At 44.5% G+C, this 13,943-nt stretch overlaps 1 protein-coding gene across 2 annotated transcripts in view; it reads right to left on the bottom strand.

Annotated features, from left to right (window-relative positions):
- Mapkbp1 (mitogen-activated protein kinase binding protein 1) overlaps positions 1-12,721 on the bottom strand; it is a 49,296-nt gene extending 36,575 nt beyond the window's left edge. For both annotated transcript variants that reach the window (XM_032903984.1, XM_032903985.1), the window contains exon 1: positions 11,949-12,721. In XM_032903984.1, the coding sequence (XP_032759875.1) occupies positions 11,949-12,065 (117 nt within the window). In that variant the 5' untranslated portion in view covers positions 12,066-12,721. The remainder of the gene's footprint in view (positions 1-11,948) is intronic.
- Positions 12,722-13,943: the final 1,222 nt, after the last annotated feature.

The raw sequence follows: 13,943 nt of genomic DNA, 5'->3' as shown, positions 1-13,943 counted from the left end.
TGGGGCAAGGGTGCTCACAGCAAGCCATCCCGTAGACTTTCCCCTCTCCTGGTTCAAAACCTCCTCATTACCAACTAAGTAAATGTTTGCACCATGCATCACCAGCCCGATTCAAATCTGATTTCCTACATGCACATCTGTCACTCTGGATTCTTCTTTACTCCCAAAGCTGCCTGGGGCTTTCGCTTTACTTCTTCCCCCGCCTCACACTGACCCCCTCGCCTTCCTGCAGATCACTCAAACGGCATATCCTGAGTCTGGCCTTTCAGTGGTCTCCCAGAGTGTTGAAATTAGGAGATATTTTCTTCATTATTCACTTCTCTATATTACCCTTGAGTAAACTCTTTTCATAAAGCATGTATTACTTTAAAAGCATCAAAACATTTTATTGACTAAACATCAACAAGAAAATATTTTTAAAGATCTCAAATGTACAAGGTTGTCAGGAATTCTTAAGAGACAATTTGAAGATTCTATTTTTATTATTTTCCTGTCTCCCTCCCCCGCTCTCCCCCTCCGCCGGGTGTTGGGGGTATGTACATGAGTACAGGAGCACAGGAGGCCAGAGGTGTCAGATCCCCTGGAGCTGGAGTTACAGGCAGTTGTGAACTGTGGTCTTAACCACCAAGCCATCTCTCTCTCTAGCCCCCAAGAAAGTATTTTTGTATCCCATTAACACTTATACACATACACACACACGTGTGTGTGTATCCCAAACCACAAGCTGATACCAGACATATTTTCAGTAACATTTGTGTGTAACTAAAAAATATGGATTTTAGATTTCAAATGTTTTATATTTAAATTCAAAACACATTCTAATTGAAGAAACTTTCATTTTACTATCTTTTTCTATTTATAAAAATGATACAAAAATGTAGGCTTATTATTTCAGATTCAAATCTTACAAAATTACAGTGATAGTCCACCATACCCTAAGTCTTCCTGAGGTAACCAATACTCACAAGTGATGTTTATAGCCTCACTTTTTCTATGCGTATACTACTAGATGTGTGTGACATGTAGGTACTCATTTCCAAAGCATTTTATAATCTGCTATTACTCTACATATGTGTCTTACACTTCACTGCACATCAACAGACAGATTGACTTTATTCTTTTCAGCAGATACAAGGAATTTTATTCATACAAGTATGTCATTCTGTCAAGAGCTCCTGGGAGAACATCAAAGATTTCACTATTATGAAAAATAATATTTAAGAAACAATGGGGCAGGAGAGATGTCTCAGTGGTTAAGAGCACTCACTGACTGCTCTTCCAGGGGTCCTGAGTTCAATTCCCAGCAACCACATGGTGGTTATCCATAATGAGTTCTGGTGCCTCTTCTGGGGCTTCAGATGTGTAGATAGAGCACTCACACACAATGTAAGTAAATGAATCTTTTTAAGAAGAAAAGAAACAACAACAAGAAAAATGAAGTGTTTCTTTTGGTGAGAATTACCAAATTATTCTAGCTGTGGGATCAGCAGCATGAGTTAGGATGACTATTTCCTCAAATCTTCATAGAAACTTAGTGGGGTTTACACACGCACGCACGCATGCACACACGGACCAAAAGATCAGCTCCACCAAATTGTTTAAATAAAAATTTCACTGCAGTCACAAATTAGAAGCTCAGTGGGTTATAAAATTAATATGTTTTCACACTGAGTTTAAATTCTTAAACTGAAACTTCAATATAAACAAATTAGCTTCTCCAAAGAAAAATTATTTCTCTACTTTATGGAAGGCATTGTTATTAGAAAATAGCAATAGCTATTGATAGCTATTTGATCTAACCTAGAAAACTGGGGTCATCACACCCCGTAAGTTCACTAGTCTGACTTACTTTATCTGTGTGTTTTGCCTGCATATATGTCTGTGCACCTCATGCATGTCTATGTGTTAAGAGGCTTAGGTGGGTGTCAGGTCCCCTGGAACCTTTGGCATTACTCAGATGGCTGTGAACTGTCATGTAGATCCTGGGAATTGAACCGAAGTCCTTGGGAAAAACAGCCAGTGCTCTTAATCATGGAACCATCTCTCTGGCCCCTAGTCTGACTTTTAATTGCAAAACTCATTGCTATAGCCCTAAAATAAATGATAATGTAGTTAGTATGAGAGAGTTCATGATGGGTTGAAGTGATGGCTCATGGGAAAGAATGCCTGCTGTACAAATACGAGGACCTGAGTTCCTATCACCAGCACCCATGTATAAGGTCAATGTGACCCTATAATCCCCGGCACCATGTGGGTAAAGAGAAGAGTGCTGGAGTTTTCTGGTCACTGAGCTGGATTCAGGTTCAGTGATATTGTCTTGGGAATAAGACAGAAAGTGATGGTGCAGGACAGCTGACTTCAGGTTTCCAAGTGTGAGCATATGTACACACATATGCATATATACTAAACACACACACACAGAGAGAGAGAGAGAGAGAGAGAGAGAGAGAGAGAGAGAGAGAGAGAGAGAGAGACACCATTACTAACCCTTCCTTTCAGTTAGCATTCTTGACACAAGTTAAATCATTGACAAAGAAAAGGTCCTTAAGGATGTAGAACAAAAGATGTTGAGCCTGCAAAAAAGAGACTTCTCACAAATGGAAACTAGAAACTAAATCTCACCAGCAAATTACGAAAAAGTTCCTTGATATTACACAAATCTTTGTGCTCTGTTAATATTAGCAACCCCTTATAACTGTGAACTTGTTTGAGTCTTACATGGTCACTAAATCTCATTTAAGCCTCACCACAGCTCTGGAATGCACCAGGACCCAATTTTACAAATAAGACACCAGCCAGTTCTCTCTGAAGCAAGGAAGTTGTCCTGTGTGTATCTCTCTGTCTCTCTGTCTCTCTGTCTCTCTCTCTGTCTCTCTCTCTCTCTCTCTGTCTCTCTCTCTCTGTGTGTGTGTGTGTGTGTGTGTGTGTGAGAGAGAGAGAGAGAGAGAGAGAGAGAGAGAGAGAGAGAGAGAGGATTGAGTTCCCTCTCCCTACCCACTCCTTGCCCCAGCAGCCTGCTAACTCAAAGTGTGTCCCTGGGTGTAAGCAATCTGGGGGAGCATGCCTTAAGACCCACGTTTTTGCACTTACAGGTCACACTTCCCTACTTGAGAGAAGAAATCAAAACCATACAGACCTGAGGTCAGGTAAGGGCAGACATCTGCTGGAGGAAACTTAGAACCCTGGAGCCATGCAGATAAAGGGAGTCAAGGGAGCAAGTGACCTCATTTCTAGTGTTCAAATTCATCGAATCCTGTCAGCATTCAGGTGCTGACATAGTGCATTTGGGATAGTTTTGTTTTGTTTGTTTTCACAAAAATAAAGATTTCACTCAGCATCTCCATGATTTAAAAAATAAGGTTGGTTATAGGCTAAAGTAACAAATGGCCCAGCAGGAGGGAAAGATCTAGCATTACACTAGGCCCTCCTCAAGAACACAAGAGCCTCAATCACCTTGCCGAACAACACCTCAGATGGATCACTGATCAGTCTCTGCTTCCACCAATCCAAAAGCAGCATCACCTGCTCTGGCTCACAGGCATCAGGAACCACAGTTGCAACATCTTGACCTTCAACTACCCACAGACCCACAAGTTAAAAGCTCCCTAACAGCCCTGGCAAGCTGTGGGGACAGGGCCAGGGTGAGAGGAAAAGCAAGAATCCAGACAGGCAAAGGTTGCTAGACAGGGGTCTAAGGCCAGCCCTGAAGAAATTCTTTACACTGACCTTTCTAGGGAGAGTATGGAGAAGGGTGAGTGCATGTGTGGTCACAATCATTTGGGGTTTTGTTCCTGAGATTGAGTACTGTGTAGCCCAGGCTGGATTCTCTATGATCTTGAAGACAGGATGATCTTGAGCTCTGCAGCCTCCTGCCCCCACTTCCCAAGTACTGAGATTACAGATCTGTGCCTCCCCACCATACCCTGATAAAAATGTGTATCTAAAGCCCCCCACCCAATGGGCTGGAGAGATGGCTCAGCAGTTAAGAGCACTGGCTGTTCTTCCAGAGGACCCAGGTTCAATTTCCATCACCTACATAGCAGCTCACAACTATCTGTAACTCCAATTCCAGGGGATCCAACACCCTCACACAGATATTTATGCTGGAAAAACACCAATTCACATAAAATAAAAATAAATAAGTCATTTAAAAGACAGACAGACCCCACCTTCTCCAACCTGTAAACTGTTCCCTGGCTATCACAATTCTGGACGTCCTTTGAAGATGAAGATCCTCTTGGGAGGGATACAGAATAATGATTACGTCTGAGCTCTGGAACTATGGGAGCCAAGGCTTGAACTCCAGCTCAGCTACCTAGTGCCATCTGAACTGCCATCAGTTGCCAACGTGCAGAGCAGAAACACTTGTTTGTGTTACACTGTTATGTTTCATAAACTCTTCTGCATGTTGTATTTCATATATTTGTACAAGTTCTGTTTCTCTGTTACATGCCAGCACCTTTAAGGGACCTTTAAGGAGATGGAGGAGCACAGGACGTAGGGCGGATCTCAGACTGGTGAAATGATAGCACCTTACCAAGGAAAAGGGAGCTCACATGGGGGTTGGGGGATGTGGATGTGGCGGGGGGGGGGCAGTTGGCTCCCAGGGACAGCACTTTCTATTAGATCGAGGCCTTAGGTTCCATCCCTAGTGCCAATAAAAAACATTTCCAAATGACAATCCCCCCCCCCGACTTCTCATGAAGCCTCTAAAAGAGCATTAGACAGAGTGTGTGGGGGGTGATATCAGCCAGATGGCTGCGCTGAGTGTTCCAAGATTTTCAGTAAATTTAAATTTCAACTACGAACGAAGGTGAAAGGAGAGAAAGCATCTTCAGCTTCATTTCAGTGTCAGGAGGATGAGACATGTGAGCTTAAAATCTAGTCTCTGGCAAATGCTTGTTTTACAGACTAGGAAAAAGCCTTCCACACGTTTTCTGCTGCAGTGAGAGGGAGCAACACGTACTCCCCAGCACTCAGAGGAGACTGCACTGTGAGCCCTTCTAAGTGTCCTTCAAAACCAGGGGAAGAGGCACTATAAACACAACTGGTGTGGAGATGCTCTCCAGACTCCCAGCACAGTGGCTAAAGCTGTGAGTTTGGCCAGCAATATTTAGCAAGGATTTGTCAAAAAAAGGAAAAGAAAAAGAAATAGACAAAGAAAATTCAAAAGCAGCACTATATGGACTTGCTGCTACAAGGGCAGAGTAAGAAAAAACGTGGAAACATCTCAACACTTAAAACTTCAAATCCTAAGAATCCAACACCCTCACACAAATTTTTATGCTGGAAAAACACTAATTCACATAAAAATAAAAATGAATCATTTAAAAAACAAACAAACCCCATCTTCTGCAACCTGTATTCTATACACGGACTATCAAAATTCTAGATGTTCTTTTGAAAGTGGGAGATTCTCTTGGGACAGATACAGAATACATAAAAGTGACTGTCATGCTCACTGCTATTCTCCCTTAATCCCTACCCCCTTTAATTTTTAAATGTTAAGTAGCAGGTAATAGAAGTTAAGGGTTGGGGTGGCACAAGTCTCTGATCCCAGCACTGGGAGGCAGGGCTTAGGCAGGAGAACTGCCATGAGTTGAAAACTAGCCTGGGCTACAAGAGGAGTTCTTGTCTTAAGGAAAATGAAGAAGGCAAAGCCAAGCAGAACAGCTGCCATCTCCTCAGGTTAGCCAAGAGTTGAGAGACCACCACCAAACTGTCCGCTCACGTCCCCTCGGAGAACAGAATGAGGGTTAGTCACGGCACCTTCCTCTGAGATTTCAGCTGCTTCCCTCTACCTCCAGACACTTGATGAGACTCTGCCCTAAGTGCATGTGCACCATGCTTTCGGGGCATCTTGAGAGGAGCTAGAGCATAGAAGCTGAAGAAGGTTAAGTGGGAGGAGCCATCACCCATGACCTGTGAAGACTTTCCAGTATGGCCACTCTAGGGTTTGCCCAAACTCCTGTCACCCTCACCCCAGGCTCTATAGCAAACACAATAAACCTGGCTCCCAGGGTCGATTCTGGTTAAATGTGACTTTGGTTTGTCACTGGAACTTTATGAGGAAGGACTAAGTGCAGTTGATGTCTCCCTAGGGAGGGAATGCTCACAACAGTAGAACAGTAAACACCAAAGGTGGGTCAGCCTGGGCCTGCACTCCATGAGAGCTGGAGGAGTGTCCTGCAAAGGAGGCTGAGAGAAACCCGTTTGCTCTGCAGGGCAGGAGAAAGATAGGGCTTAACTTGTCACAATGCAAACAGATGTCTAACATAACAAAGCCTACTGAAAACACTGTAGCTTTTGCCCCTAACAATACTGCTGTCTGAACATGAAGTAAAGCCAACAGATACTCTAAGAACAGCTTGATAGTCGATGTTCACAGAGAAGCTTAGTTTGAATAAACAGTCCCAGATTTCAAGCCCTGGACTGCTCTCTGAAGGGCAGTAATAACAGTTCCAAGCCCAGCTGGGGAGTCAGGGGGTTGGGGCATGGCAGATTATCAGGCGGATGCCTCACATTTACCGGTTTCCTCATTCATCAAGAAATGAGAACACACAGGTGACAAATGGAAGTGAAGGGAGAGAATTCCAAGGTCCAATTGATAGGAACTCAAGCATTCAATGGGGATGAGGGAGGGCTTGCGGACACGACATAGTGTCACGGTAGAGTGTTTGTCCAGCCTCTCGGTTTAATCCTGTTACTGAAAAAATTACCAAAGGCTGATCCAACAGGGTAACTTGGGCAGAACAGCAAAGTGAGGGAGGGACTCTGGAGGGAGTGTGGCCAAGGACAAGGGCAGAGCCTCTGAAGACAACTCAGACCCAGAAGAGGCCAGGCTATTTTTAGACAAAAAGGAAGAGGTGTTACTGGGTTCAGGAAGAAGAGAATCACTTTAAAAGCTAGAGCCACTGGAGGAAGAAGATCAAAGCCAGGAGGGCAGCCCTGCTTACAGCGTACTGCCTGCTCTAAGGATTTCAAGACACTCCATAAGCTTTAACCCAGAACACACCACAGCCAGGCACGGGAGCATATGCTGACAACCCTAGCTCTGGGGAAGCTGAGGCAAGAGGACAGAGATCAAGGGGTCCGAGGGTTGGGCTCACCTACTGGCCTGAGATCTCTGTTCTTGTTCATCTATCCCAAGTGGAGAGTTCAGAGAGTATATATCAAACAATGAAATCTGTTCATTCCTAGAAGTCCCAAAGTGAGCTGTTGCTGGAATGGTGAGACGTAAAGCTTATGGTACCATCATCAGATGGTATCATCTAGTTTCCGGCTACTGATGGCAAGCGAAACTCCTGGAGAACTCTTAGTAAGCAACAACTGACCTTAGGTCTGACCTCGCAGCAGTGCAGCTCTGTGAGATCCACTCTACACAGTTTGTGCAGTTAGACGGCAGAGAAGAATGCAAAACTACTGACAATGAAGAGCACACGACCCAGGCTGGACTGCTGGGCTGTCCACACACCTCGGTGAGGTTTGGATATAAAACCAACTTAGGCCAGAGGCTCACAGCTGACGGTGGGCTTCTGACAGAACTTACTATACACTTGGCTACCAACGTCCACTCCATGATACTCTGCTTCTACACAGTGAGAATGGGTCCTGAGAAAAGGTTTCTTTTCTTTGTATTTTTTGAGACAGACTCTCATACGATACAGACTGGTGTCAACCTTCCACGTGCTGGGTCTTTGGGTGTGTGCTACTTTGCATGGTTTATATGGTGCTAGGGATGGGACCCATGGTGTCACGCATGTTAGGCAAGCACCCTACCAACTAAGCTGCATCCACAGGCCCCAGTAGGCTTATTTTTAAAATGTTAATAATCTGAGACCCTACTAACCACTCTCCCAGGCAGTCAGCACCAAACTAGCACTTAGGACACACAAATGCTTTGAAAAATAAGTTCAGCTCCCTCTAACAGAAAGGCAGAAAGGCTTCTTATACTAATATCTGGTCTCAAAACCTAAGCGAAGGCTGGAATCAGATTAATGCTAGTCTTTGCTCCTTCATGAAACCTACCTGCATACCCTTCTTAGAGCTACCATAAGACCATATAATCATACAGAAGAGAACAAGAATAGCTGTGCAATCACAAAACCGGGCTACAAGAAAGTCACCTTGCCTGGTGTTATTAGAGAGAATAATACACAGCCCACAGCAGAGCAATAGTGACTAGGAAAGATGACTTTTCACAGCACCCCTTAGCACAGGCAGTCCTTTTGTGTCCCTAACCTCAGTCTTGCCTGCTCAGTCTCAGTCCATTTCTGTCCTTTGTAAAAATAGAACAACACACGTTCCATCTATACAAAAATCTTCAGAAGCTTTAGGAAAAAGAAGGGAGAGAAGATTATCTACCAAGAGCACACACATTTCACAGCCTCAGCTGAGATGAGGAGGGGACAGGGGAACAAGAAATGTACAGGATTTGGGCTTCAAAGTTATTTACAACCAAGAGCTTCAAGTTCTTCAAGAATCTGCAGACCTGGCATGAAATCTCAAACCAGCTTTCTCCAATTTACACTATATAGAGTAACCCCCCTTCCCTATGAGAAAGCCTGATAAAATCTCATTGCTCATCTAATCTCCCTATAGTCATTAACCCCACCTTTTATTGCTGGCTCTCATCTTGGCTTTAAACCATATTTAACCATATTTAATGGCTCTTTCCTGAATAAAAAGCACCGAATGAGTAGTGCTCTGTTTCATTAATCCTGGTTTTGATTTTTCAAGAGCTCACAGCTCTTCCAAGTTCACCTGCACTAACATCTGTCTCAACCCTGTACTTCTCTCCCACTCACTATCCAGCTTACACTGCTCTCACAGTGGGCTGTGAAAGAGGTAAAGAACATGAAGACATTGGGGCTGGAGAGATGGCTCAATGGTTAAGAGCACTCACTCACTGCTCTTCCGAAGGTTCTGAGTTCAATTCCCAGCACCCACATGGCAATTCACAACTTCAGATGTTGTCTTCTGGGGTGTGTGTGTGTGTGTGTGTGTGTGTGTGTGTGTGTATGCACTTATATGCACAGACAAAGTACCCATATATATAAAATACACAAATGATAAACTTTTAGAGAAAACTGAAAATGAAGACACATAAAGACAACTAGAGATCGCTTTCAAGGAAGCAGAACTCATCAGGGAAGTTGCTCTGGCTCTGCAAGACATAGACAGCTTGAGATGTAAGTGGACATTTTTGTGACACAGAATAGTATGGTTCAAAGTGAGTTTGAGTCCTGCCGGGCTACTGTATAGCAAGATCTTGTCTCAAGAAAAACCTGAAAGAGGACGTTATTGCATGATGCCACTCTGAGCCCTCATTTCTTACTTCCTGTCTTTTTTACCTTCTAGTTTTATTTCAAAGTTAGCTACCATGTCCAGGCACCGTGGTCCAAAACTTTCCCAGTACTCAGGAGGCTGAGGAAGGAAGCCTGGACTACATAGGAAGTCCCAGGCCAGCCTGGTCTACACTGAGATCATGTCTCATAAAACAAAAATAAAACAAAATCAAGTACCCATGAATCTATGCCACAATTACCTTAGTTACCGTGTATTAGGGACTCATGAGGCATGTCTTATGTGAGTACAGAGTAAGCTTTTAGAGTAACCTGATGTAGAAAGCCTTCACTGTGGGATGTGAGAAGGTAGGTAAACAGAGACACTCGTGACATCATGTAAAAGGTCAGCACTGACTTCCTACTTGGAATGAGGATGTTTACTGGTGATCCTAAAGATGTCTTCCTTTCAGTTTTCCTAGAGCAAGCCTCTCTTACTTCTGGACTCAGTTCAAATACCCCTTCTTCTGTGAAGTCTTTCCTAATTTCTTCCCACTGTAATTCCATTAATGACTTAGTGCATGTTTCTAGGACAGCATTTACCAAATCTGGCTGTAATTACTTGTTTACGCGTCTAACTTAGCTACAGGCTCCTTGGTGGCAAAGACAATGCTTTATTATCCCGGGTTCATCACCCAACAGGCAGAACACATTGATGATGACAGACATGGGCGTCTTAAAGAAAGGGGATGGCATCTTCCAGGCTCTAGACCACTCATGGTTAGCATGCATACTACAGGCTAATACACCATAATATATCCCTACTGTGTTTACTAGAGCTGGCCAAAAAAGGAGCCGAAAGATAAAAATGGTCTGAGAGTGCTGCCACAAGTCAGCAGGGTGCCTGTGGTGGTCACGACAGTGGGATATGCTGAGGAGACAGACAGGATCAGGGGTTGTAGGGCAGCTGGAGCCACATCGTTAGGGACAGCAAAAGTGCTTGCCATGATGACTTCCGCAACACTATGGCACATGTGCACCTGCACCCATACACGATATCACAACAATGATAAATGAAAGATTTTTTAAAGTTGTATCTATGAATGTCTAAGCTGGAGTACCCATTCTTTTGCCTCTAGAGAATAGGAACAATTATTAATAAGAACCCTTGAAAGGGGCACTAATTCTGCCACTATAAAGTATGTGGCAAATTTTAATTCAAATTTTAATCCCTGCTAGAATATACAGGAAAGCTGTTCACCTTACCAAAGCTCTGTTAAGGGACCCAGTAACTCTTCCCAGAACTCTGGTCATGCTGTACATTAGACTCTAAATTTTCCTGAAACAGAGTCCCAGCAAGGCAACAATATGTTGCTGTCTCTAAGGACTGTGCCCTTGGCAGTCCTGTACCACAAAGAGTTACTATGTTTACAGGCTGCTAATAAGACACAAAACCTAATCTGATCCTGTGGGAACAATGTTCAAGATTCTCTCAAGGGATTAAGTAAATGTATTCTACTTTTGTATGCCCCAAATTGTGGCAATCCTCAAAACTGACTAAAGCATGAACTGGGTGTCAGAAATCCCAGCACTCAGGATGCTGTGGCAGGGTTTGTAGTTTGAACCCTTCCAGGGCTATGTAACCAGAGCCTGCCACAAAACCAAACAAACAAATAAAAAACAAGCATAAGGACCAAAACCCAGACACGTAAGAATGGAGGATGAGCATCTGCCCAGAGAAAGGATGCTGGCATACAATAATCAGAACGAGCAGTGCTGCAGGGACCAAGACCAAGAGAGCTGTCTTTGTGGTACACACGTGGCTCCTTCACATTACCAAGAGAAACCTAGAAGTTCCAGTTAAATCAATTTAAGTATCTGAAAGAGATAAACCATTTTACATTTATGTCTTCCCCTGCATGTGTGCAAGCACATGTGGAAGTCAGAGAAGTACTTCCAAGAGCTGTTTTACTCCTTGTGGATCTAAGGAATCCGAACCAGACCAGGCTTGTTGGCAAAGGTCTTTACCAACTAAGCCGTCTTGCCAGTTCAATCTTCTACATCTTCTTTGGACAGGTTGGGTCTCACTATGTGGCCCTGGCTCTCCTGAAAATTGTTATATAGACCACACTGATTTTGCCTCTGACTAGTACTGGGATTACAGGCATGCGTCACCAAGCTTGTCATAAAATTGTTTTGCTCTCTTAGATGAAGTGTATTAGTGTATTTCTTTTTGCTACTACAGTCTGACATTATAACCCTAACTGTTACACTAATACATTAGTCACAGCTAGGTCCTTTACAGAATATGTGATTTCACTGTCCTCTTCCAAGAAGAGAAACTGAGTCATAAAATGTCAACCTGCTTCCCCAAGCACACACTCAGTTTGAACTGAAGACCTGTTAAACCCAGGTTGCCTTCCTCCTATGCACTTCTTCAAGCCATGGTTGCGTCTCAGCCCACCCACGCCTGCTGTTGTTCTTCCAACCTCAAATCAGGTCGTGAAAGATAAGCGTATATTATCTTTTAAAGTCAACAGAGGAATTTCATTCTCCCACCCCCACACCCCCACCCCCAAGAAAGAGAAAGGTTAGAAAGCAACGAAATGCAGGAGGGATGCAGGAGGGCAGAGTAGGTAAGAGGTGGCTTCGGAAAGGACTCACCTTGGAGCTGAGATCCTCTCTCCGGTTTCCTGCTTTACTTCTGCGTAATTTGATGGATGGAGACCGCAGCAAGTTCTTGATGCGGCTTGTAATGGTTGATCCTTCTCCAGCCATCATAACGAGGAACCCCTAAGGACAGTCCCTGGCCTGGCCTTAGGACTTGTCTCAACAGCGGTACTGCCTTCTCGCTCAACACGGCCTTCGGATATTCACTTACACTGGCTTGAGATGGCAGAAGCAACCTTATCATCACAGTAGGTGTCTTCTGCTTGTCACTAACTCTTACTCTGGGCATTGCCCTGTGCTTTCCCACTCCCCATCCCCACACTATCTTGCTAGATTTTTTTACAGGGTGAGTACGACCCCTGGAGTGAAAAAATGTCAGGCCCACGCCAGCCAGAGGCGTTTAACTGAAGAACGGGATGGGCTAGTGACCAGTCTGGCGCTGGTTACAGCCCAAGTGTTCCCATGGTAACTGCGGTGTCCAAGGGAGGAGGCCTCCGAAGCCACCGGGCAAGGGGCCGAAGCACCGCGGTGGCCGCCGGGCTCGCGCTGGCCCGATCCAATGCGAGAGCCTCCCTCCCACACCCCAGTCCTGGGAGCTCGTTGTCAGCCCACCCACCCCACAGTCCACCGCCCACTCTAGAAACCCCTACTACTCGTCAGCGCCCCCGTTCGCTCGGGACCCAGCTCACAGAGCCCTCGGGCATCGCGATCGACCGTTTCAGCTCCGCCGCGGCAGCCGCAGCAGTAGCTATGGTGGCACCAGGGGCTCAAAACGCGAACTAGGGCCTGGGCCCGGCTGTGCGCTGGGAGGGCGGGGCCTAGTGAAGGGGGTGCGGTCTGTGGCAGATCGGTTCCCGATTGGGCGGCTGGTGCCTAAAGGGGCGGAACCAAGGAATGAACCGTGAACGCAGAGGTCTCCGGATTCTGCACAGTATAATTGTGGGTACAGCTCTTAAAGGAAGGTCAACGTAACATTGCTTTAGAATTGAGAGAACCCGGCCTTTTACGGTATTATCAGGCAAGGTCCTCTAGAGAACTTTGATAACCACGCCCCCAGACCTAAGGTTGATATTTGGTAGGCCTAAGAGATTACGGCTGAAATTTAATTCCCAACTCATAAAAAAAGGTTTGGGATGCTGCCAAAAGAACTCCTTTCCACTCCAAGTGCTGGGGTTTAACGCGGTTGGAATAGTTTCTGATTACAGCCAGCCTAACACAATGACTCACGCGTAATAACTCAATTCACACACTTTTGAACTTAATGTTAATGGTGAAAGATTCAAGCCTCCAAATAGAGCCTTAGGTGGGTTGTGAACAGAGAAAACAATTGAGTGCACCTATGATATAATCCATCATTTCCTTAGCCGCCAACGTCCTTACAGCACTTTATTAACAGCGTTAACACTATTTTGCTAGTCCAGATCTTTTCTGTCTTTTCAAAAATTGCAAACACTCCTAGGGCTGAAACCGATATCAAAGCTTGTTGCTATCAGGTTTTTTGTTTTTGTTTTGCTTTTTCTTCTAGTTCATGGAGACAGGGGAAATACCACACACTCATGCTTCATAGATATGTAAGTTGGCTAGAATTTTTCATTTAATTACTACTTCAAGAAATTACCTTGGGGTTTGGGGAGCGCTGGACAGATGGATTGGTGATCAAGAGTGCTGATTTCTTTTGCAGAAGACTCAGATTTAATTACCATCACCCTCTTGGCATATCACAACAGTTCCCAGGGATTTGTCTCCCTCTTTTGGCCTACCTCAAAAGCACCTAGCAAAACACCCATACACATATAATTTCTTTAAAAAAAAACAAAACAAAAAAAAACATGTTGACAGGGGAATCAGGGTTGTTAACATCTGGCACCTGGAGGCCTAAAGCCTTTACCCTTTCAGCCACACATTATAGATTTTAGGAAACTAAAATGGGACTTCCAATTTTTTTTTCCTAGTCCTGAAGACAGGAATGATAACCTCCAACTGTAGAAA

The sequence above is a fragment of the Rattus rattus genome, chromosome 5 (assembly GCF_011064425.1).
Source record: "Rattus rattus isolate New Zealand chromosome 5, Rrattus_CSIRO_v1, whole genome shotgun sequence".
Classification (NCBI taxonomy): domain Eukaryota; kingdom Metazoa; phylum Chordata; class Mammalia; order Rodentia; family Muridae; genus Rattus; species Rattus rattus.
The sequence above is the reverse complement of the archived record's forward strand: the minus strand, read 5'-3'. Positions and strand labels throughout refer to the sequence as shown.